The sequence below is a fragment of the Pimephales promelas genome, chromosome 1 (assembly GCF_988280905.1).
Source record: "Pimephales promelas chromosome 1, fPimPro1.hap1.1, whole genome shotgun sequence".
Lineage (NCBI taxonomy): Eukaryota > Metazoa > Chordata > Actinopteri > Cypriniformes > Leuciscidae > Pimephales > Pimephales promelas.
The window spans coordinates 22,138,542-22,160,576 of NC_142769.1; the positions used below are offsets into that span (position 1 = coordinate 22,138,542).

A 22,035-nucleotide genomic window follows, 5' to 3' on the forward strand; every position below is an offset into this window, starting at 1 on the left:
CGATTCAGCACTTGCCTCGAGTACCTTATTGCTTTTATAGAACGGTTACCACACAATAAAATATTAAAGTAAAAAAAAATGTATTAGTTCAACTTTCATGAAGTAAAATCCCAAAAAGCCTTCCTTCCGCTAGAAAAAATAGTCCCTGATTGTGAACAGCAACAACGTTCCAATGTGTAATATGCGTGAAAGCTCAAATAAAAACAACATAGAACTGCAGTGTTGCACAGCGATCAATAGAACTGTTGGGTGAATCGGTCATAGCCGTGTTTTATCATGAATAAAGCACAGCTATTGACCAATCAGAATCAAGGATTCGAACTAACCATTTATAAGTACCATTATAGTATACATTAGGTTTTATTTTTTTCAGTTTTTATTTTAAATAAAGATTTAGTAATTTTATGTGCTTATTTATTATTATTTTTTAATATTTCTAATTAGCTTTAATTTATTTTTATTTTAGTTTTAGTCATTTTTAAAGGAATTATTTTAGTACTTCAAACTTAGCTTATTTTATTTCAGTTGCCAAGGCAACATTTCTAAGTTTTGTTAAAATGTACGTTTTTTTTTTTCATCTAATTTTATTTCGGATAACGGACACTATACTTTTAGTTTTAGTTTACAATAACAACATTATTGATAATCTATCCATTGTCATAGTATGAAGATAAAGATTTGAATCTTTGGTATAGATTGGCGAGAATGCTGAGGCTGAAAGGGATGCTTACGATGAGCTGCTTACACAGGCTGAAATCCAGGGAAACATCAACAAAGTCAATCGTAAGTTCCTCACCCGTGTCTACGTCCATCTCTCTGTGCTCCTCTGAAGTGAATGATGTGATCTAAGTTCTGTGCTTCTGCTGATTCACAGTGTCCAAAGCCTTGAGTTCGGCAGAACAGGCCCTGCTGGGTGAGGATGAGGACAAGCTGTATGACGCTCTCCGCTCCCCTGCGCTAGGCCTGCAGTCGGTGCAGGCTCAGAACAAGGGATGGTACCTCAAACAGCTGCTGGCTGATCGAGAGCAGAAGGAACAGGTAACAGGTTCTGCTCCTCGCAATGGTTTCCCACTTACAGTTTGGTCAACTTTTGTACCGAGGTTTGATTTTGTCTAATTATGCCTTTTAGAATTCTAAATATTGAATGAATGCACATGTATTATGTGCTGTCTCTTTTCAAGAGTTTTGGGATAGCACATCTCTGACAAAGCCCAGAGCTCAACAGAAATATATGCTGGTCACGATAACCATAATAACAGTAATACGAGTTCATTCCACAAAAATATCCTGCAATAACAGCACTGAGACGTCTTTTTTTTTAAATGATTCGTTATAAGTGATTTGTGCTACTAAATCTACAAAACTCAAAAAAAGTTAATCAAATTGTAGTTATCACAAAATGTACATTTTTGTATTCAAGTTTTTTCCCCCTGCAATATACAGAATCGTTCAAAATTGTGGGGTCTGTAAAAAGTCTCTTACAGAAGTATACATAGAAGAACATTTATATTTTGAAAAATTGTTAGTTTAAAATAAACAAATATATTCTATTTATATTTTTACTTTTCTTCAGTATCCTTCAGAAATCAGTATGATATGCTGATTTGCTGCTCAAGAAATATTTCTTATTATAATTATTAATGTAGAAAACCCTTGTGCTGGTTAATATGTTTGTGGAAACTGTGAAACATTTTCTCAGGATTCTTTTATGAATAGAAAGCATTTATTTTAAACGGAAATATTTTGTAACATTTGTAAAAGTCTTTAGTGTCACTTTTAATCATTTAATGTATCCTTGATATAATAATTTATTTTTCTTAAAAGTCTTACTGACTCAAGTTTAGAACTGCAGCGTATGGCTTAATATTTTTAAAAGTGACTGAAAAAAAAAAAAAAAATCAGATTTTCATTGGCCTGTGTTTTATGATGTTAAAATTTTGGCTATCTGTATTGGTCTCAGATTTCCAAATCATTGCACACCCCTATTAATGAATTAGCAATTCTTTACTGTACCACAACTGTTTTGTGATGCAAACCAAACTGTGAAAAATATGAACTGTCTCTTCTAAATTAAAAGGATCTCATCATTTTGGCTTGTGTCATTGTTCCTTGTGCCTAGAATGCCCCGGGAGAGCCGCTGGTGAAGGAGGAGTTACAGAGTGGAGTAGAGGCAGCCAATTCGCATGCAGCGGACTATCAAAGATGTGTGTACTCTTTTATCTATCACTACATTATTTTTTTAAGCTCATGAAATATTTTGTGTGTTTAGAGAACCGTATATCAGAGATGCTAGTGTTTTTTTTGTCTCTCTTTTATGTGTTCATTTATGCTGTCCTACAGCTGTCCCTCTGTGAAAAGAACAATGAGATGTGTGTGTGTGTGTGTGTGTGTGTCTCAGTGCTGCGGGCAGTGGAAAGGATTAATGGTGCCATCAGAAAAGGTGTAGCAGAGGAAACAGTGAATGAACTGATGAACCCAGATGCCCAGCTGCCGCAGGTTTATCCTAGTGCTGCAGATCTGTACCAGAGAGAACTCGCCAGCCTGCAACAGCAGAGTGCAGAGGTTAAAACACACAAACACACAATCTCTGCTTATTATTTTGCTGTAACCATATTTCTAGAGACAATAACTGTCTCCAGAACCAAAAGAGCTTCCCTTGGCTTTACATTGCAGAATCCTAACAGTCATGGCCCCTAAATGGAATGCTCTACAAAGGGACCAGCTTTTGATTTCAGTAGTTTAGCAATAGCATATTAGCCATATCTCCATGATCTAATGGCAAGATATTTGGTAAAACATTTCAATTTAACTTGCACTTAAGCATTTTTATCAATAGATTTGATCAAAACAAGGCTGTCAAAATACAAGAGCATTGATGATAATTGTGACTTTTAAAAAATGTATTATTATTATTTTAATTGTTATCATGTTAATATTACACATCCAATAATATCGTAAATAATCCATCACCACTCTGGTTGATCCTCTAACATAGGTAAGAAGACATCGACACAGTGTGACTACTATGGTCACACAAAATCATGTTAGTGTAGATGACAGATGAAAGTGAGACACACTACCTGTGCCTGAAAAAAAATGAGCTTGCCAGTTTTTTTTAATTCCGTAAAAAACAAGGATGTACACACTAGGCTGCAGGAAGTGCCGATCATTAGCTTTTAGTGTGCGCTTGCCAAGCTAATTCCACAATACTGTAGTAAGACTCTCTCCGCCAATCTGCACAGTTTTATGAGTGTGAGTGTGATTCATTGGTCAAAGATTAAAGATGAATTTGATAGCATTGACTGATAAAAAATAAAAATAAAAAACATGATAATGATACCATTACTGTGAATTATTTGGTAGTGAATTCTGAATAAGAATTCTCTGATTCTGGGACAGCCCTGTTCTTGACATATCTCTCACGATGTCCAGCATCTTTTTTCACTTCTCCAAGAAGGATACATGTAATTCTGACTTAGAATATAGTCAAAATTAGGCATCTTAAGAGACAGTGTATTTAAAGGCCAATTCACCAGTACAGTCAGATTTGTTGGGTTTTGTCGGATCCAGGCAAGGCAAGTTTAATTATATAACACATTTCATACACTATGACAATTCACATAGAGAGGAAATAATTACAAAATAAAAGCAAGGAAAATTCAAACAGTTAATCAAAAGCTTTTGATAGAAATTAATTTTAATGATCACACTACAGCGATTCACAAGGCTTTGGATCACAGTTGGTCATGGTTTGTATTCACCTGACTGAATATGTTCAATCAGCGTTTGTCGTGTCTTTTGGGGCAGTGTGAACATGAAAGTTATATTTAATAAAATTCTAAATCCAACGGCAGACTTGTTTGTTGGTGTTTGACGGTGTGGTGTGAGTCGGCCTCAAGTTGTGCACCTATGATGCCTGTGTAAGCAGCTCACTAGGTTTTAGAGCAGAGCAGTTTTTTACATGCAGTTTACATTAAGTTGATGAACTGTAACCTTTTAGTTTAGTGTGAGTGATTTTGGTGCTTTGCCTGACTGCACAGGGCTCCTTGTCTCACCCCGAGCTGTTGGTTGCTGTGGAGATGCTGTCCTCGGTGGTGCTGATAAACGAGGCACTGGATGTCGGGGACCGGGCTGCGGTGTGGAAACAGCTCAGCAGTAACGTCACCGGCCTCAGCAATGTAGAGGACGAGTACGCCCAGAGGTGAGAATGAGGCTTTTGGTTTAAGTCAACGTGCAATTGAAACTGGTCCCATTTACTTCAATACACAATTTTTTTTATACTGGTCTTAATCTTGGCGTTTCATCAAAGTACAGCAACTATGGCTTTCAAAGGCCATATTTACACTTTACACATTAGCCGCTTTCCGACCAAGTAGTTACAGGAACTGTCCACTTCTAAACAGTTCTAAGAACTACTCTCCCCCAAACTCGGTTTTGCTGCTTGCGTTCGCACTGGCCAAGTGGCCATAGGAACTGGTAGGAGGGGTAACGCAAGCACGGCGACGGGCTTTACAGCGTCATTACTAGACGAAGCGCGGCTATTGCAATGTTCCTGTTCTGCCTTGCCCGGGACCTTAATAACGGAGAACGAACGGCGGCAAGAATATGCTTGAGTTCTGTACAGAGAAACACAGAAGACGAAGGCTCCAGCGTAATATGATATTAAGTAATATGATGGAAGAAGATAAAAGAGCGCAGGAGGCAAACAAAACGACTGGTAAGTTTAGCTAGCATTAGCAATTAGCTGGTTGAATGTGTTATGTTTGTCTTAATCCTTAGTTGTAATGTTTTGCAAAAACACACAGCATATGGCAGACAGCGCGCTACAAGTTCCGTGTTGACAGTGGGCATGACTTATAAGTTAAACCAATCAACGTAGACCTAGGGAAAGGGAACTAAAAAAGTCCTCGCTCTAGACTAGGTACTGAAAGAGTTATAGGAACTACGGTCTGAGGAACTAAAAAATCCCCAATTTAGTCCGGTCGGAACACGAGAAAAAAAGGGCTATAGGAACGTTAGGTTCTAGGAACCGCAAAAGTCCCTCCGGTCGGAAAGCGGCTATTAACTTAATGTAGTACTCGCCACTTTTAATGCAAAAGAGCTTTCAGTCTGTGACGTCAAATGTTGAATTTCATTTGTGGCCACGTTGTGCGTCTGCTTGCTGAAGAAATATGCTCAAATGTTCATCTCTGGCTGGCCATAATGTAGCAATGTGCATTGCAGTAGTTTTGTCATATAAGGCTACCAGGAGCCAGTAGCCGATAACATGCTCTCATATATACATATATTTTTAAACCATTTTTGTGTTTACATATGTGCCTTCAACAACCAGATGAATTTACATTTGTCCAGTTTCATTTGGAATGCGTCTCAAACCACCTCTTGAAGTTGAGTGATCTGATTTAAATCCGTCTCAAAAGCATTTCAGAAGGCATTTGCACCTTGTTTTTTTCGGATCGGATAGCTTTGTGGGGCAGGCTTTGTCCAGAGCCGTGGCGACGTTGGCATTGAAGTCCTGGGAAGAAGTCCTTTAGAAAGAATCTGAACAAAATACAAGTTTTTAGCTCTTGTGATCCATAAACAGCTCCTGCTGCAGTATTTTAATTACTAAAAACCGCCATCTTGATTGTGTAAAGACCAGAAGTACTCGGTGTAAATTGGCCCAGAGTTGTCAGTTTACTGTTATTTTTACACCACATCACCCATGACAGTTCCTGGCAAAACACATTTCACACCACAGTACTCGCAGACCCGTCTAGATATACTGTATGTAACTTGATAAATATCTCTTGGTCTTCAGCGGTTCATTGGATTTCTCACCGTCTTTGATAATTCAAACAGCGATTGTCATTCGCGTGACCGAGCACCGAATTTCCAATTTTGGGCTTTTGTCTGTGATCTCCATAACCTGCCTGTGAGCTAAAAACCACGGCTAAAATCATGAAGTGTGTAGGTGATATTACTTGGCCTCTGGAATGACTTTCCTTTCAGCTGAAAGTCACAGGCTGCATGGGCCATTACATTGTCAACCATTAGCCAAATAGCCATTTAGGCATTATTTTAGCTAACTCGCAGGCTCTTTTCTTGTATGGAACACCCACTTTTCTTGCTAAAATTAGTTTCTGATGGATAAAATTTGGTCCTTGCCTAATTTGTTTTGCTCAGAAATATGCCAAACCATGAAAGTAAAATGTGTTTTGAATGAGTTTCATCTTGACTACAGAAGATGCCAAATTGTTTCCTGGTCTAAGCCACTGCTTTTTGATTCCCTGCAGGTATATAGATGAGCTGATCCGTCTGAAGGCAGCTGCGCGTGAGGCGGGCAGTGACTATCTCACCTGGAATGACATCCAGGCCTGTGTGGACCTGGTCAACGGTACTGTTCTAGAAGAGCATGAAAGTAAGCACGGCATTCATCCTCAATTTATCTCATTATAACTTCAGATTATTCTCATTATGAGCAGTGTAAAACAGTGTCCTCTTGCATTTTTAGGGATTGCTGCTATTGGTTTGATCAACGAGGCTCTGGATGAGGGTGACCTACAGAAGACAATGGCTGCTTTACAGAACCCAGCCGCCAAGCTAACAGATATAGATCCATCTTTGGCCCAACATTACTATGATATACTGCAGGAGGCAAGGAGAGAGAAGGCCCACGTACGTACTCTTATACAAACCCATAACAATAATAGTATTTTTAATCTATTTTTTTACCGTTCAGCATGTTGGTTCACTCCCATTGCTTTCATCCTCTCATATCTGGTTCCATCTTTCCTTCTCTGTCCAAACCCTAATGGGAGTTTGTCTCACTTTCTGAACACACAATAGCATTTTCTCCCATTTTTTATAACCTGAGGTAGGTTTACAGCTCAAACTTTACTGATGTTAGCAAAAAAGAAATTGCCATGAAGTGTGTGTTGTCATAAAGATGTCAATGACGTCAAAGGCAGCTAGTTGTGGTTGTATTGAGTGAACACATGTAAACATAATGAATTGTCAAAATTCAGTTTTAAATCTGAAAATGTAAAGCATTTTTAAAAAATTGTATTTAGCTCTTCAGACGTATTCTGCTGATGTGTGAAGAGAGCCGTAGTTAAAGTGATCTGGTGAGGAGGGTCTGCATTCTTACTCATTTAATGGGTAACACTTTACAATAAGGTTCATTAGTTAACATTAGTAAATGCATTAACTAACATGAACTAACGATGAGCAATGCATTAGTTACAGTGTTTATTAATCTTTGTTAATGTTAGTTAATACAAATACAGCTGTTCATTGTGCGTTCATGTTAGTTCACAGTCCATTAACTAATGTTAACTAATACAACCTTTGATTTTAATAACGTATTAGTAAATGTTGGAATTAATATTAACTAAGATTAAAAAATGCTGAAGAAGTATTGTTCACATATTGTGCATGTTAACTAATGTAGTTAACTAATGTTAACTAATTAACCTTATTGTAAAGTGTTAACATTTAATGAGTTTGGCTTATTTGTAGAACAGCTGACCGCATCCTTTCATCAATCAAGAGAAGTCTAAGGTCTGAAAATAGGGCTGCATGTTTTGGGTAAAAAAACTCTAATTGTTTGTTGTTTATTTATTTATAAAGCTGCATAATTGCTGTGCAATTTGACCAACGTTATGATAGTACTATATTCGAAAAAATATAATAACTTTATTTTACAGTAAAACTGTACAGTAAAATTGACAATTCTAATGTTTAAAAAACTTTTATTTTGGCTGAAACCCACAGAAAGCCCTTAAAGCTCTTTTGTTGTTAACCGTGATTTATAAGTGCTTCTCATTTAAGGTTTGGAAGATTCCCAAATGTATGTTATAAGCGACTCACAATGCTTAGATGGAGTTAATGTGGAGCAGAATTTTCTACACACATTTATTTGATTGAATCAGACGATTTTATTTCGATTAACCATGTACCCGTCTGAAAATCTGTTTCTCGCTCTCTCTCTCTAAACTTGCATGATGTGGGTTTTCAATCTGAGTTTCTCATGACTCAAGTCTAATGACATCATTTGAGCTCATAGTCTCATTCCTCACCCTCGTATTTTGTCTGGCTATTATTTGCCAGCTCCCCTCTTCTTTTTCAGTAGAAAACCCCCTTAAATTTTCAAACGACTGTAATACGTCTCTTTTATTCTCATAAAGAGTGAGGATGTAACCCCAATGTCCAGTCCAAGTTCCCTACATTGGCCAGGCCTTTATCAATCTTTTAATAATCCCCTTCACTTATAGCTGGTGTGTGGTGAGCGCACTGGTGCTGTTCTGTGTCATCCAAGTGGATGCTGCACACACTGGTGGTGGTTGAGGGGAGACCCCTTTATAGGATTGTAAAGCGCTTCAGGTGTAAAGTATTACATAGTAAAGTCCTATAATAATAACACCCTCTTTCAAAAGGTTTCCGTCTAATAGAATCATACAGACAGAAACCTTTTGATTTCTAATTTTGGTTTTGGTTCTAATCTGAGGCTCATGGAGGACGTGAAGTAGTTGTGTGTTTTAAGCCACGCCCCATGTGTTTCCTGTGGACGTGAACTGAAACCTCAGAGATGCAGGTGAATGGGCACAGAGAAGGCCATGGTTTACCACAGCAGCGTACCACTGTGGTTCAGAGCTGAACTGAAGATTCTGAGGCAAAGAGCAGTCTTTTAGCTCTAGAGAAAGTATCCAGAATACTTGTTCACACTCACAGGCGGCGTTATGGACGCCAAATCCCAAATTTGGGGGATTTTCTTATGAGTTTAAGTAACTACTGTTTAAATAGAGGGTCATGTGATATAACTTTTTTGGGACTCGTAATAGCTGCCAAAGTCAGTGCTGAACCCATGGCAGCAAAGCCCCCCCAAATACCCCCCCACCCCCAAGAAAAACATGGCTGGAAAAACAAAGTGTTTCCTTTTCGAAATGATTTGCACAAGCATCGGAAATAACAAGGCTGATGACTTTTTTTTCTGCCTTAAAAGGGCAAAATGCTGGTCCCGTTTGCTGGTGTAGCTCAGTAAAGGGTTTTTAGCGTTGACATCACTCCTCCAGGCTTACGCTAGCTTTAGGTCACTACGAAGTGTGAAGCACAGAATAATACCAGATCGGCTCAACTGACAGGAAGTGGTTTGATAATCTGTTTTTTTTTTTTTTTTACTTCTGCAATTTTAAATGATCTCCAGTGAGCAAGGATCTCAAAAGATGGAGTGATGTGTGACCTTACAGAGAATAACAATTCAAGGCATTTCTGTTTGATTTCAGTAATCACAGCAACTATTCATATGGATTTTAGTACTATATTTGCATAAAATCCTGTGTTAAATTTCCTACTTAAACATTTCCGGATGATCTTTACCAAAGTGTAGCTGGAATAGAAGTAGTTCCTCTTCTGTCATTCAGGGTTGTAAACCACCTCAGAAAAGACGGTAATGTAATCTTGGACATTACACCCCACACCCTTTTTCACTTCCTTAGTTACAGTTGGCAGACTTTATTCAGATATTCAGATCCTGATAATTTCTACTCCACCCCCTGGGACACATTAAGTCTTATTTGCACTCCAATTCAGCAGGCATTTGTTTTATAAAGGCGACGAAATGTAACACAGTGAAGCGGAGCCTTATCAACCCTGAAGGAACAACGTTTTCCTCTGTTGCACAATTTGCCACACCCTCAGGTTTGGTGTGCTGCGCTGCTGTACGTTTGCAAAAAAGGCGGGCGGACTGCATAGAGGGACCTTTGCAATCAGCAAATCAGAGAGCCGCAAATCGTGCTCCGGAAACTGAGCTCAGCATGCGGTTAGGAGGACTGCTATGAGAGGGCAACTGCGCCCCCTGGTGGTAGTAGTAATGAACCCCTCCATTAGTATGCGTTTATCCCTACAAATGATAATAGAAGCAGATGTGATTCATCCTGTGGAGAAAATTATACAGGTGGAGGATATTAGATTATTACTGCCAAAGAACATGATCTGACATGATCCTCAGCAGCACTTTCGGAAGGACAGTGTGCTATTTTCCTGAAAGGCAGTGTAATCGTTTATATAATTTTGGCAGTTGTATTGTTGAATAATTACCAGTTCTTACAGCTTTATTGTGACTTAAATGACCTTGCTGTGCTTTACATTCATTATACTACCTGTTGACAGTCAAAACATTTCTGTTCAGGAAATTAAAGTGACAGTAACTCCAAAATGAAAACACTGTCATCATTGACTCCAAACCAAACCTGATTCCATACTTGGATTTTTTTTTTTTTTTTTTTTTTCCACTACAGAACACAGAAGATATTTTGAAAAATGTATGTAATGACAGTATTTTCATTTTTGGTTTGACTCTTTGTTTAATGTCTAATCATCTCATTACAAACTGACACTTAGTGCCCACATGAGTATTATTCCTAACCAACTACAAAATTAAAATCTAGTTGGAATTTCCTTATTGAAAACATTAATATTTTTTTGCAATTTTGTTTGTTACAAGGCGAAGCAAGTACTGTGCAACCAAAGTTCCCATAATCCTAAAAAAACAGCAATTTAAAAAGTGTGATTTCCAGTCCTAGATGGAAAAATCTATTACCAAAATAAATCTTTATAGTTATGTTTTTAGTTCTCAATATTTTTTTAGCTAGAAATTACTTATAAATTATTTTTCAGTCATCAAAATCACAGCACAATTTTCCACAAAATTTCATCTTAATTCACATCATTGGTTATTGATTCCTTGTTTTGTTTTCTTGTCTTTCCAGGAATGCGGAGATCCTTCTGCAGTGCTTTGGCTAGATGAGATCCAGGATGCGATCTTGAGAGCCAACAAGGACTCAGAAGAAGCTCTGCAGTGTAATAATCCTCATTTCAATCTTAGCTTTAATATAAACAATGATTCTTTTCGTTGAATAATCTCAGTTTTTCTAAAGAATGATCTTCTTGTCCACCTTCAGTCTCTCAGGCGATCCAGGCCATTAATGAGGCTGTGGATAACAAGGACTCTTCTCAAACACTGGCAGCCCTGCGTTCACCTTCTTCTGGTCTCTATGGAGTCACTTCTGAGTGTGCGCAAACCTACCAGGATGACCTGTTTCAAATTAAAGAGGAGAAGAAAAAGGAAGGTGAGATGGGTTTTTGTGCTGATTCTGTGGTATTTGGTACAAAAAACTATGGTAATATCTATATGGGGTGGTGATGGCGCAGTGGATAAGACACATGCCTTTGGTGTGAGACCTGGATTCGAATCCACTGTGAGACACAAATGTGTCCCTTAGCAAGACACTTAACCCCTAGTTGCTCCAGAGGCATGCGACCTCTGACATAGATAGCAATTGTGAGTCGCTTTGGATAAAAGCTTCAGCTAAATGAATAAATGTAAATGTAAAATCTATTTATGTTCTTAGTTAAAAGTATTTATTTTAAATTATTTGGTCACAACATGTTGTAAATGTGCACATTGTGACTGAGAGAGTAATCGTGTTTTTTTTTTTGTTAGGGGATAATGGCAGTGAATGGATGGAACATTGGGTGAAGGGAGGACATAACTACTACTATAACCTCAAGTCTGGACAAGGCACCTGGGATAAGCCTGCAGGGTTCATTCCGAACAACACTCAGCTCAACAAGGAGGAAATACAGGTACATCTTTTATGTCTCTGATAATTATATATCATAAAAAATATGTAATATGTTTAATTAATATTTTTGTTGTTATAATTATATATTTTTTCTCTTTCTTTTGTGTTTGTAGTCCGTTGTGTCAGGAGTAACCACAGCATATAACCGAGAGCAACTGTGGTTGGCCAACGAGAGTCTGATCGCCAAACTGCAGGCCCGGTGCCGTGGTTTTCTGGTGCGACGCGGAATGAAAGACCGTCTTGAGTTCTTGACAACTCAGCTGCCATCTGTTACATGCATACAGGTCATTCTCCTCTTTCTTCCTTCAGTTAATCCTAAACAAGACTTCAGGTCATTAATGCTAAAATATTTCAAGTCAATCATGACCATCTGGTTCTGTTTGCTTTATAGGCCCACTGGAGAGGCTTTAAGGAAAGAAAGAAGTACAATAACAGGAAGCAGTACCTGAAGGATCACTCTGAAGATGCTGTCAAGGTAAGATGATGGGAATCGGCAAGAGAAATTCTGATGGAATATAAGAGCCATGCTTCTTGCATCATAAAATGTCAGGATTATACTCACTAGGCTTTATACTACACAGCTGAAAATATGTGGTCATCCCCTAATTATCGGGTTTGGCTCTTTTATTTAAGTTAAGATCAATCTTAATATGGTGAAATTTGAGTGTGAGTAAATATGATTGTTTCCCTGTAGATTCAATCAATGGTCAGGATGCACCAAGCTCGCAAAAAATACAAAGATCGTCTTCAGTACTTCAAAGACCATGTGAGTTTTAAGTCAAGCCAAAGGACTTGTTTATTTTTATATTTAATATAATCTGACCACACAGTGGACAGTCTTTAATGTTCTCTGTCCAATTTTCTCATTTCAGATAAACGATGTGGTGAAAATTCAGGCTTTCATTCGAGCCAACAAAGCAAGAGATGACTACAAAACTCTCAGTAAGCATTTCATGTTCTTCCTTCAAATTCTGTTTCACATCCTCTCACTTAGAACATACCTCAACAATCAATGGAGAGAGCTTTTTTTTTGCATGCATTTGTTTCAGTATACTGTTGCAATTTTGAAGACACCACGAAATGGCTTATTGACTGCAGTTTTTTTCCGTGTTGGTATTTTGTTTTAAGGCTTTTTTTTAATGTCACAGCTAAATAACATTGATTTTCTACTCTCTGGTCAGTTGCAGGATTAAAGGATTAGTTCACCCCAAAATTATTATTTTTTTTAATTTACCCACCCTCATGTCATTCCAAACCTGACATTATTTCTCCTACAGAACATAAAAGAATGTATTTTTGATGAAGGTATCATACAATGAAAGTTAACTGTTTATCTTTTTTTTGAGTGAACTATCCCTTTAAGGGAAGGGACACTTGAGAGAACATTTGATTGGACAAAAAATAGAGTGCAGGATGAGTCATCAATATTTTTGTTCAGTTGTACATTTTAAGTGTGTATACCTGCAAGTTGTTTCCACCTGCTAGTATATGAGTCCCTTAGCAAATTCTGTTTTTAACAGTCAACGCAGATGATCCTCCAATGGCAGTCGTTCGCAAGTTTGTCCACCTGCTGGACCACAGCGACCAGGACTTCCAGGAAGAGCTGGAACTGATGCGGCTAAGAGAGGAGGTGATCACCAACATCCGCTCTAACCAGCAGCTGGAGAACGACCTGAATCTGATGGACATTAAGATTGGTCTGCTGGTAAAAAACAAGATCACCCTTCAGGAGGTGGTCTCTCACAGCAAGAAGCTCACCAAAAAGAACAAGGGTGAGCTGTCCAACCTCATGATGATGAACAAGCAGAAAGGAGGCCTGAAGGCTCTAAGTAAAGAGAAGAGAGACAAGCTGGAGGCATATCAGTTCCTCTTCTACCTTTTACAGGTAAACCTCATCAAATCTAGTCCAACCATTGTTTGAAAATCAGTGTGTCAGCAGGCCTGTTCATATTCCTTTCTGTTTTTTTTTTTCCCAGACAAATCCAACCTATCTGGCCAAGCTGATCTTTCAGATGCCACAGAACAAATCGACCAAGTTCATGGATTCTGTGATTTTCACATTGTACAACTACGCTTCCAATCAGCGTGAGGAGTACCTCTTGCTCAATCTCTTCAAAACAGCCCTGCAGGAGGAAATCAAGTAGGAAATGAATGATGTTCCATAAATTATATATTCTTTCCAAATAGATCAAGATGCATTTGTACTCTTTTACGATCTCCAAGCGATCTCTCTTGTCTTGTAAATGCAGATCAAAAGTGGACCAAATCCAGGAGATCGTCACAGGAAACCCCACAGTCATCAAGATGGTGGTGAGCTTTAACAGAGGAGCACGAGGTCAGAATGCCCTTCGGCAGATCCTGGCTCCAGTCGTGAAGGAAATCATGGATGACAAGACTCTCAACATTAAAACTGACCCAGTCGACATATACAAGAGCTGGGTGAACCAGATGGAGAGTCAAACAGGAGAGGCCAGGTGTGTTCCTCATCCTCTTCAAGGCTTCTCGTCATGGAACACAATATTTTTTAAGGCCCCCTAAGATATTTCTGCTGTAATTATGAGAAAGCTGCCTGTTTTTTATTGATATATTAAATTAATTCAAATTTAATTTTGGTTATAATGCGGTTTAATTCAGTTTTTGATTCTAGAGGTTATGTTCTGTCTTCCAGAACTGCGAATTCTTCAATCAACACAGTAGTTATTGAGGGAAAATATAAAGAAATATGATTTCAGTTTACATCCTGATTGGGCTTTTTTTCTCGCATTTTAATTTAGAGTTCGATTATTTTTGTATTCTAATAATAATAATTGATTAATTAATGATTATGATTATTAATCATAATGATTTACTTAATGATTAAACTTAAACTTAAACTTAATGATTTTTAAGTATGCTGAGGCCAACTTATTCTGTTTTGCAGTAAATTGCCATATGATGTGACTCCAGAGCAGGCAATGAGTCACGAGGAGGTTCGAACCCGCCTGGAAGCCTCCATCAAGAACATGAGGACGGTCACAGACAAGTTTCTCTCTGCCATTATTGTTTCTGTGGATAAAATCCCGTGAGTTTACACATCTGCCACTGCTGGAAAAAACTGTCTCTGTGTGTGTGTGTGTTTATATGTAAACAGGTATGTGTGCACCTAATATCTACCACCTGAATTTCCCCCTGGGAACAACAAATTCCATGCCTTGCATCTATATTTGGAAGCATCTAGCATAAATCATTCTTGAATATATGAAAATAACTTTTAGCAAGTCCACATTTGAATATTCAAATGCATGTCTGTTACATGAGCTGGTCCTTTGTTCATGCTTTTGTATAAGTTAGTGTTATACCGCTGTTAAAAAAAAGTCGCTGTGCCGCAGCTGAATCATATTTTTCTGAGCTTGCAGTTTGAAATAAACCTAATAAGTTAAAAAGGCCAAAAAGAGTACCACACACACAAAAAAAAGTTTTCATATTGCCTTTACTTCACCGATTGGTACAGCAAATTACTCTTTATGAGTCTGTTCCTTTAATGACGCTTTTGATATCATTCTAATAAATCATTCACTGAATCCATCAGAGCACAATTAACAATTATGAATAAATTTTTATGCAAATATTAATTCACCTATTCATTGAACACTAACTCATCGTAACATTCATTTTTGAGCAAAGGTAATCCAGGTTCTGTTGAACCATGTTAAAGGGATAGTTCACTTTGAAATTAATTTTTGATATGTTTTAGCTTACCTCAAGGGCATCCAAGATGTAGGTGTCTTTGTTTCCACAGCATTTTAAATTTTGATATTTCATATTTCAGTCATATAATGGAGCTCTATGGGGTCCACCTCAAAGAGCATGCACAGAGAAGTCAAAATTAAACATGATTTAATGACTCATGAATTTAAGTACACATTGATGGCCTAAAAAACGAAACGAGCGGTTTGTGTGAGAAAACAAACAGTGTTTATATAGTTTTTACCTCTTGTTAACAGCCATGTCGAACTGATCTGAATCAGATGTTCAACTAAACCGAACTGAACCGTGTCCAACGTTACGCCGGAAGTGATCTCTCGTGTGTCTATGTCAGGCAATGTTTACACAGAGATTTCGGAAGTTTTACCTTTCACTAAAAATATTTAGATATACGAGAAATCGCAATACGATTTCGATATATCTAAATATGTTTAGTGAAAGGTAAAACTTCCGAAATCTCAGTGTAAACAATGCGTGATGTAGACGTGCGAGAGATCACTTCCGGCGTAACATTGGACACGGTTCAGTTCGGTTCAGTTGGACATCTGATTCAGATCAGTTCGACATGGCTGTTAACAAGAGGTAAAAACTATATAAATACTGTTTGTTTTCTCACACAAACCGCTCGTTTCGTGTTTTAGGCCATCAATGTGTACTTGCATTCATGAGTCATTAAATCATGTTTAATTTTGACTTCTCTGTGCATGCTCTTTGAGGTGGACCCCCTAAACTTGCATTATATGACTGATAGACAAGAACGGTTTGACCGAAAAATGTCAAAATTGAAAATGCTGTGGAAACAAAGACACCTACATCTTGGATGTCCTTGAGGTAAACTAAAACATCAAAAATTTATTTCAAAGTGAACTATCCCTTTAAGTGTACTATTTTTAAAATAAGTGCTATTTAAACTAAAGAAACTACATGAAATGTATATCAAAAGCAGAATTCTATAGGAAACACTGGTGTAAGTCTGTACATTTGATTTTGTTCCCCTGTAGATATGGCATGCGATTCATTGCCAAGACGCTGAAGGACACACTTAATGAAAGGTTCCCAGATGCCACAGAGGATGAGCTTTTGAAGGTTCGTTGCATTGTTACAGGCTTTATTCAGATCTCTTAAACACTGATTACCTCTTTGCTAAACTTGCACCTGCTGCTGTCCCACTGTGGAACATTGTCCTAAATCCTGAGCACGTCTTTGCTCTCGTGCTTCTATTCTGTTGTAATACAGGCTCCTCACTCTGAATACTAAATGTGGTTTCCATCTCTTTCCTTTTCTCCTGGAAAGAGATTCCTCTCTTTCTTTTTTTTCTATCTGTCTCTCCCACAATTGCTCTGTCTCTCTATTTCTCTATGCCCTGGCTCAAGCTCTCCTCTTGGCCCTTGCTTATACCCTTTTAAAGAGGTTTTTGATGAGTACCCAGCCCAGGTGAGCCACATCTTTCTTATTCTTGCCTTGCTGCTTCTCTTTTTCTCAGTAATTTTGTTTACCCCCTTTAAGATCCTTTAATTGCATAAATATAGAAACAATAGATAATAGGTTTTACAAATTCCAAAGATGTTGTACTTGCTTGAGAAGAACAACGTACTCATCCTTATTATCTTTTAAGATTGTGGGCAACCTGCTGTACTACCGCTACATGAACCCTGCCATTGTGGCTCCCGATGCCTTTGACATCATAGATTTATCTGCTGGAGGTCAGCTTACCACAGAACAAAGGCGAAACCTGGGATCAATTGCCAAAATGCTACAGCATGCCGCCTCCAACAAGATGTTTCTTGGAGACAATGCTCATCTGAACCCCATCAATGAATACCTCTCCAACTCCTACCAGAAATTTAGGTACAAGTGACTTCAAAATGACATCTTCTGTTTGTTTCTTCATGTTTGAGATGGTTCTCACTGCAGTACATGAAATCCATGGGGAGGAGTCGGATCCAGATCCAACTCCTCCCACCTTACATATACCTAAACCTACCCAGCTCCACCCCCTGATCCCTAAACCCACCCAACTCCACCCCTCAGATCTGGATCTGACTCCGCCCCCTGGATCTTGTGTACTGCAATGAGGTGCTACTGTCATTTTTAGCAGTTTAATTCATTATCAACCCATGCTGATGCAAGAACGTTTCTGTCTCCCAGACGTTTCTTTTTGTCCGCTTGTGACGCCCCTTCTTTGGAGGACAAGTTCAATGTGGATCAGTACTCTGACCTGGTCACCTTGACCAAGCCTGTGATCTACATTTCCATTGGGGAGATCATCAACACTCACACGGTAAAATCTGAGACTAAAGGTCCAGTCATATTTACTGTTGCTCTGTAAAAATTCAAATTCAAAATCCAGTCATGTCAAGAGGAATCCTGTGAGCGGTGCTTTAAGCATTGCCACACTATTGATAAAAGACAATTGACCATTTTTCCTTTGAATTTTGCTAAAGCGACCACACGTTTATGGAAGAGATCACATCCAGTATAGTTGGTTTTCAAGATTGAATATTTTGTGTGATCTACTTTAGCTCTTGCTGGATCACCAAGATGCCATCGCACCAGACCACAATGATCCCATCCATGAGTTGCTAGATGACCTAGGAGAGGTGCCCACCATTGAGTCTTTAATAGGTGAGCCTCTGAGAAATGTTTTAAAGGGTTAGTTCACCCAAAAATGAAAATTCTGTCAGTATTTACTCACCCTCATGTTGCTCCAACCCCGTAAGACCTTCGTTCATCTTCGGAACACAAATTAAGATATTTAGGATATTAAAATCGCTCCTGCATACAGTCCAGGCTTCTTGAGGGACTGGCTCTTGCTGTCCTCGAAAAGTAATTGAAGACATCGTTAAAATAGTCCAAGTGACTACAGGGGCTCAATCTTAAGTTTATCAAACGACGAGAACACTTTTGTGCGCAAAAAAACAACAAAAATAACGACTTTATTTCAACTATTCACTTCCTTCTCCATAAGCCTTGTCCGTTAACGTAGTGTGATTGCGTAGAGCTACGTCACACGTAGGCTCACTATTGGTCGACGCTGGTCATGTGTGTGTGATGCGTGTGACGTACAATAACAGAAGCTTACGCTATTAAACTAGTTAGCTGACTCGCGCAGAGGGAGAAATAAACGAATAGTTGAAATAAAGTCGTTATTTTTGTTGTTTTTTTGCGCACAAAAGTGTTCTCGTCGTTTGATAAACTTAAGATTGAGCCCCTGTAGTCACTTGGACTATTTTAACGATGTCTTTTATGACTTTTCGGGGACGGCAAGAGCCAGTCCCTCAAGAAGCCTATGGACTGTATGCAGGAGCGATTTTAATATCTTAAATATCTTAATTCGTTTTCCGAAGATGAACGAAGGTCTTACGGGGTTGGAACAACATGAGGGTGAGTAAATACTGACAGAATTTTCATTTTTGGGTGAACTAACCCTTTAATGTGTCCGGACGCTGAAGCCCTACTGAGTAATGAGTAATGGATTGTTGCTCTCTCATAGGTGAGAGCCCACTTCCCGCTGATGATCCCAATAAGGAAATGATGGGTAAGACAGAAGTCTCTCTCACCCTCACCAACAAATTTGATGTTCCTGATGAGGCCAATGCTGAAATGGATGCCAAGACTCTCCTTCTCAAGTAAGAACAAAGCCTTACTCAATTTTTCTGTTCCAAAACCTAGTGAGATATCTTCATTGGCAGTTCCAAAAGGTATGATGCCTCCTAAAATACTTCAAAAGCTTCCCAAAGAAGACAATTTGAAAATGCATTGTGGCAGGCTCACTATGTTCTGGAACAAATGTTTTTACTTGTTAATGTCGTTTTGCTTCTTTCTAAGTATTAACCATGAATCTTTGTCCATTCATCTTGTTCATTTAGCACCAAGAGGCTCATAGTAGACGTGATCAGGTTTCAGCCAGGAGAGACACTTACTGAGATCCTTGAGAATGTAGCTTTACCAGAGCAGGTAATTTATTAGCAGGTATTTCAGAATGAAAAGGAAACTCCATCAAAAGCAGTGTTGTTTTGTTCATGTTGGTGTTTTTCTTTGAAACAGGAAGCAGAGTACCAGCGTGCCATGCAGCGACGAGCCATTCGTGATGCTAAGACCCCAGAGAAGATGAAGCAAGCCAAACCAGTTGTGGATGACAGCCTTACCTTACAAGGCAAGAAGGAAAAGATCAAGAGCAACTTGCAAAGGCTAGGAGAGTTGGGTAAAGTTCACCCTGAGAAGAAATACCAGGATCTTATCAATGACATTGCCAAGGTACCATTCTTATGTCCTCTGACATCTGCGTTCTAGGGATTTTAAGACTTTATCTGAATGCGAAATTTGTATTTCGCCCTTTCATGTTATACTAAAGCGTCTTTATTTATGTGTTGTTGATTTTTGTAGGACATCCGCAACCAGAGGCGATATCGTCAGAGGCGAAAGGCAGAGTTGGTCAAGCTTCAACAGACCAATGCTGGTCTGAACTCCAAGAGCACTTTCTTCAATGTGCAGATTGACTACTACAATCAATACATCAAGACCTGCATGGACAATTTAGCCAGCAAGGGCAAGTGAGTGTCCATTTAAGTTCATGTCATCATCTTTGATTGGATAATTGCTGTTGAGCTCTTGGTTTACGCTCATGGAAAATGTCATTGCTTCACACACAGAGTTTCTAAGAAACCTGGAGACGGTAAGGCAAAGAAGAGCAAGCAGGTATCGCAGAAGTATACAGCAGCCCGTCTGCATGAAAAGGGAGTGCTCATTGACATTGAGGATCTGCAGACAAATCAGTGAGTTTCATGTCATTAATGTACTGTATTCATATCTTATCATACTGTGTGTTTATATATCTGCATTTCCTCTTGTTGCCCTTGGAAATAATATGCTTTATCTTTTACAGGTATAAGAATGTCATTTTCGAGATCTCACCATCTGAGATTGTGGGAGTGTTTGAGGTGAAAGCTAAGCTTATGGGAGTCCATTTGGAGACATTAATGTTAGAATACCAGGTGAATTTTTTTCCCTTGATTTTTTTATTTTATTTTTTTTTGTATCTAATGTAGTCGGAAGGAATGTTTGATTTTGTAAGGACTAATGGCCTATTCACACCAAAATATAACTATCTATAAAGTTTCAAAAACTGTAAGAATAGGAGAGTATACCACAACTATAGTGATAATTATAACGATACCAACACAGAAGAACGATATTGTTGAAACTACTCTCGGAGTATTTTTTTTCAGCTGACATATATATATATATATATATATATATATATATATATATATATATATATATATATGCCTTTTAAAACTTATCATGTAAGAATGGGCCTTAACTGTATGTCTTTTTTTTTTGCCCTCTTTAATATCAGGACCTGCTCCAGTTGCAGTACGAGGGGGTGGCAGTGATGAAGCTGTTCGATCGAGCTACTGTAAACGTTAACCTCCTCATTTTCCTGCTCAACAAAAAGTTCTATGGCAAATAGAGACTCAGAGGGACTTGACAGACTGTTGCATACAAAGTGAAGCCCAGACCACATGCATCTTTACAGTTTAAATCTCTTCTGCACTACCCTGAGTATGCCTGTGTACCTTTTGTGCCTTTCTCAAAGGATAGATTCCTTGAATGTACATTATTATACTTGTCATAGACCACCAACCTGTATCTTCCAGATATGTAATGGTTGACCGTTTTCTGTTTTTATTGAGATTATCAGTGTCCAAAAGAGTATCAATAGTAGTTTGCTTCGATCTTTTGCAAACTGTCCTTGCATGAGCTTTGAATACTGTACATGTTATATGTAAAATGAACATTTTTATTAACTAATCTATTCTTTAGGAGAAACTAAATTGTTTCTTAGTATCCCTATCGTATAGGAAAGTGATTATAGCCACATTCCTCGAAATGTTACCAAATATATTTATCAGAGCAATTTTTTTGTTTATTTGTAAAAAAAAACCTAGCTATGAATAGGTTCATTGGCTGGTCAAAAATGAGGACTTATTGGAAAATACTTTTTTCTTTTTCTTTTTCTGAGCATTTGGAAACTGCATGCTGGATGAGTTTAAGTTTACATCCCTCTAATTTTTGCAGCCTTGTGTCCATTTTTTTTTTTTTTAAAAGGTGCCTTAACTTGAATAAACTGCTGGGAAAATGTGTGGAGAAGCCTTATCCTATCAACACAGGGCTTATAATGTCAGTCAATCTCATTGTCTGCTGTTGCAGTTAATGTCTCTTATATTAAAAAGGAGTAAAAGTTGATTGATTACATATTTTGACTGATTAGTAATGCTGGTTTATACACTTATTATGTTCATTAAGGCAGCAATGACATAATAAACAGAGCAATTATTGCATTTAACAGATGTACAGACACATTTTCTTTGAATTTTATTCAAAAACCATCGCAAATATCAAGTTGGATTTTAATTCAGTCCATTAAACAAAGGGATTCAGGTTTTAGAGCAGAACATCAAACTTGTGTAACTGGTGTTATGTCTGATTGGGATGTTCTCAATTACTGTACTTTTGAAACAAAATGCCACACCTTTTTCTATACAAAGGTTTTGTAAAGCAGTATATTTTTTCACATATGCATTCGATATCGAATGGTTAACATGTTTTAATGTAACAGTAATGGAAACAGTCAATTTGCTAATGTTACCAGTAACACTTTAAA

The 22,035-nt window shown here is 38.1% G+C and overlaps 1 protein-coding gene across 1 annotated transcript in view; it reads left to right on the top strand.

Annotated features, from left to right (window-relative positions):
- The window catches only part of iqgap1 (IQ motif containing GTPase activating protein 1), a 52,164-nt gene extending 30,420 nt beyond the window's left edge, over nucleotides 1-21,744 (top strand). The window contains exons 9-37 of the mRNA XM_039654303.2: nucleotides 696-783; nucleotides 875-1,038; nucleotides 2,120-2,204; nucleotides 2,399-2,562; nucleotides 4,041-4,201; nucleotides 6,276-6,400; nucleotides 6,494-6,657; nucleotides 10,749-10,839; nucleotides 10,941-11,108; nucleotides 11,483-11,625; nucleotides 11,738-11,908; nucleotides 12,016-12,099; nucleotides 12,319-12,390; nucleotides 12,497-12,566; nucleotides 13,145-13,509; nucleotides 13,601-13,764; nucleotides 13,874-14,098; nucleotides 14,545-14,685; nucleotides 16,370-16,454; nucleotides 16,984-17,216; nucleotides 17,517-17,649; nucleotides 17,891-17,993; nucleotides 18,862-18,997; nucleotides 19,238-19,325; nucleotides 19,416-19,625; nucleotides 19,755-19,921; nucleotides 20,021-20,143; nucleotides 20,254-20,362; nucleotides 20,728-21,744. Coding sequence (XP_039510237.2) covers nucleotides 696-783; nucleotides 875-1,038; nucleotides 2,120-2,204; nucleotides 2,399-2,562; nucleotides 4,041-4,201; nucleotides 6,276-6,400; nucleotides 6,494-6,657; nucleotides 10,749-10,839; nucleotides 10,941-11,108; nucleotides 11,483-11,625; nucleotides 11,738-11,908; nucleotides 12,016-12,099; nucleotides 12,319-12,390; nucleotides 12,497-12,566; nucleotides 13,145-13,509; nucleotides 13,601-13,764; nucleotides 13,874-14,098; nucleotides 14,545-14,685; nucleotides 16,370-16,454; nucleotides 16,984-17,216; nucleotides 17,517-17,649; nucleotides 17,891-17,993; nucleotides 18,862-18,997; nucleotides 19,238-19,325; nucleotides 19,416-19,625; nucleotides 19,755-19,921; nucleotides 20,021-20,143; nucleotides 20,254-20,362; nucleotides 20,728-20,841 — 4,146 coding nt within the window. The 3' untranslated portion in view covers nucleotides 20,842-21,744. The remainder of the gene's footprint in view (nucleotides 1-695; nucleotides 784-874; nucleotides 1,039-2,119; nucleotides 2,205-2,398; nucleotides 2,563-4,040; nucleotides 4,202-6,275; nucleotides 6,401-6,493; nucleotides 6,658-10,748; nucleotides 10,840-10,940; nucleotides 11,109-11,482; nucleotides 11,626-11,737; nucleotides 11,909-12,015; nucleotides 12,100-12,318; nucleotides 12,391-12,496; nucleotides 12,567-13,144; nucleotides 13,510-13,600; nucleotides 13,765-13,873; nucleotides 14,099-14,544; nucleotides 14,686-16,369; nucleotides 16,455-16,983; nucleotides 17,217-17,516; nucleotides 17,650-17,890; nucleotides 17,994-18,861; nucleotides 18,998-19,237; nucleotides 19,326-19,415; nucleotides 19,626-19,754; nucleotides 19,922-20,020; nucleotides 20,144-20,253; nucleotides 20,363-20,727) is intronic.
- Nucleotides 21,745-22,035: the final 291 nt, after the last annotated feature.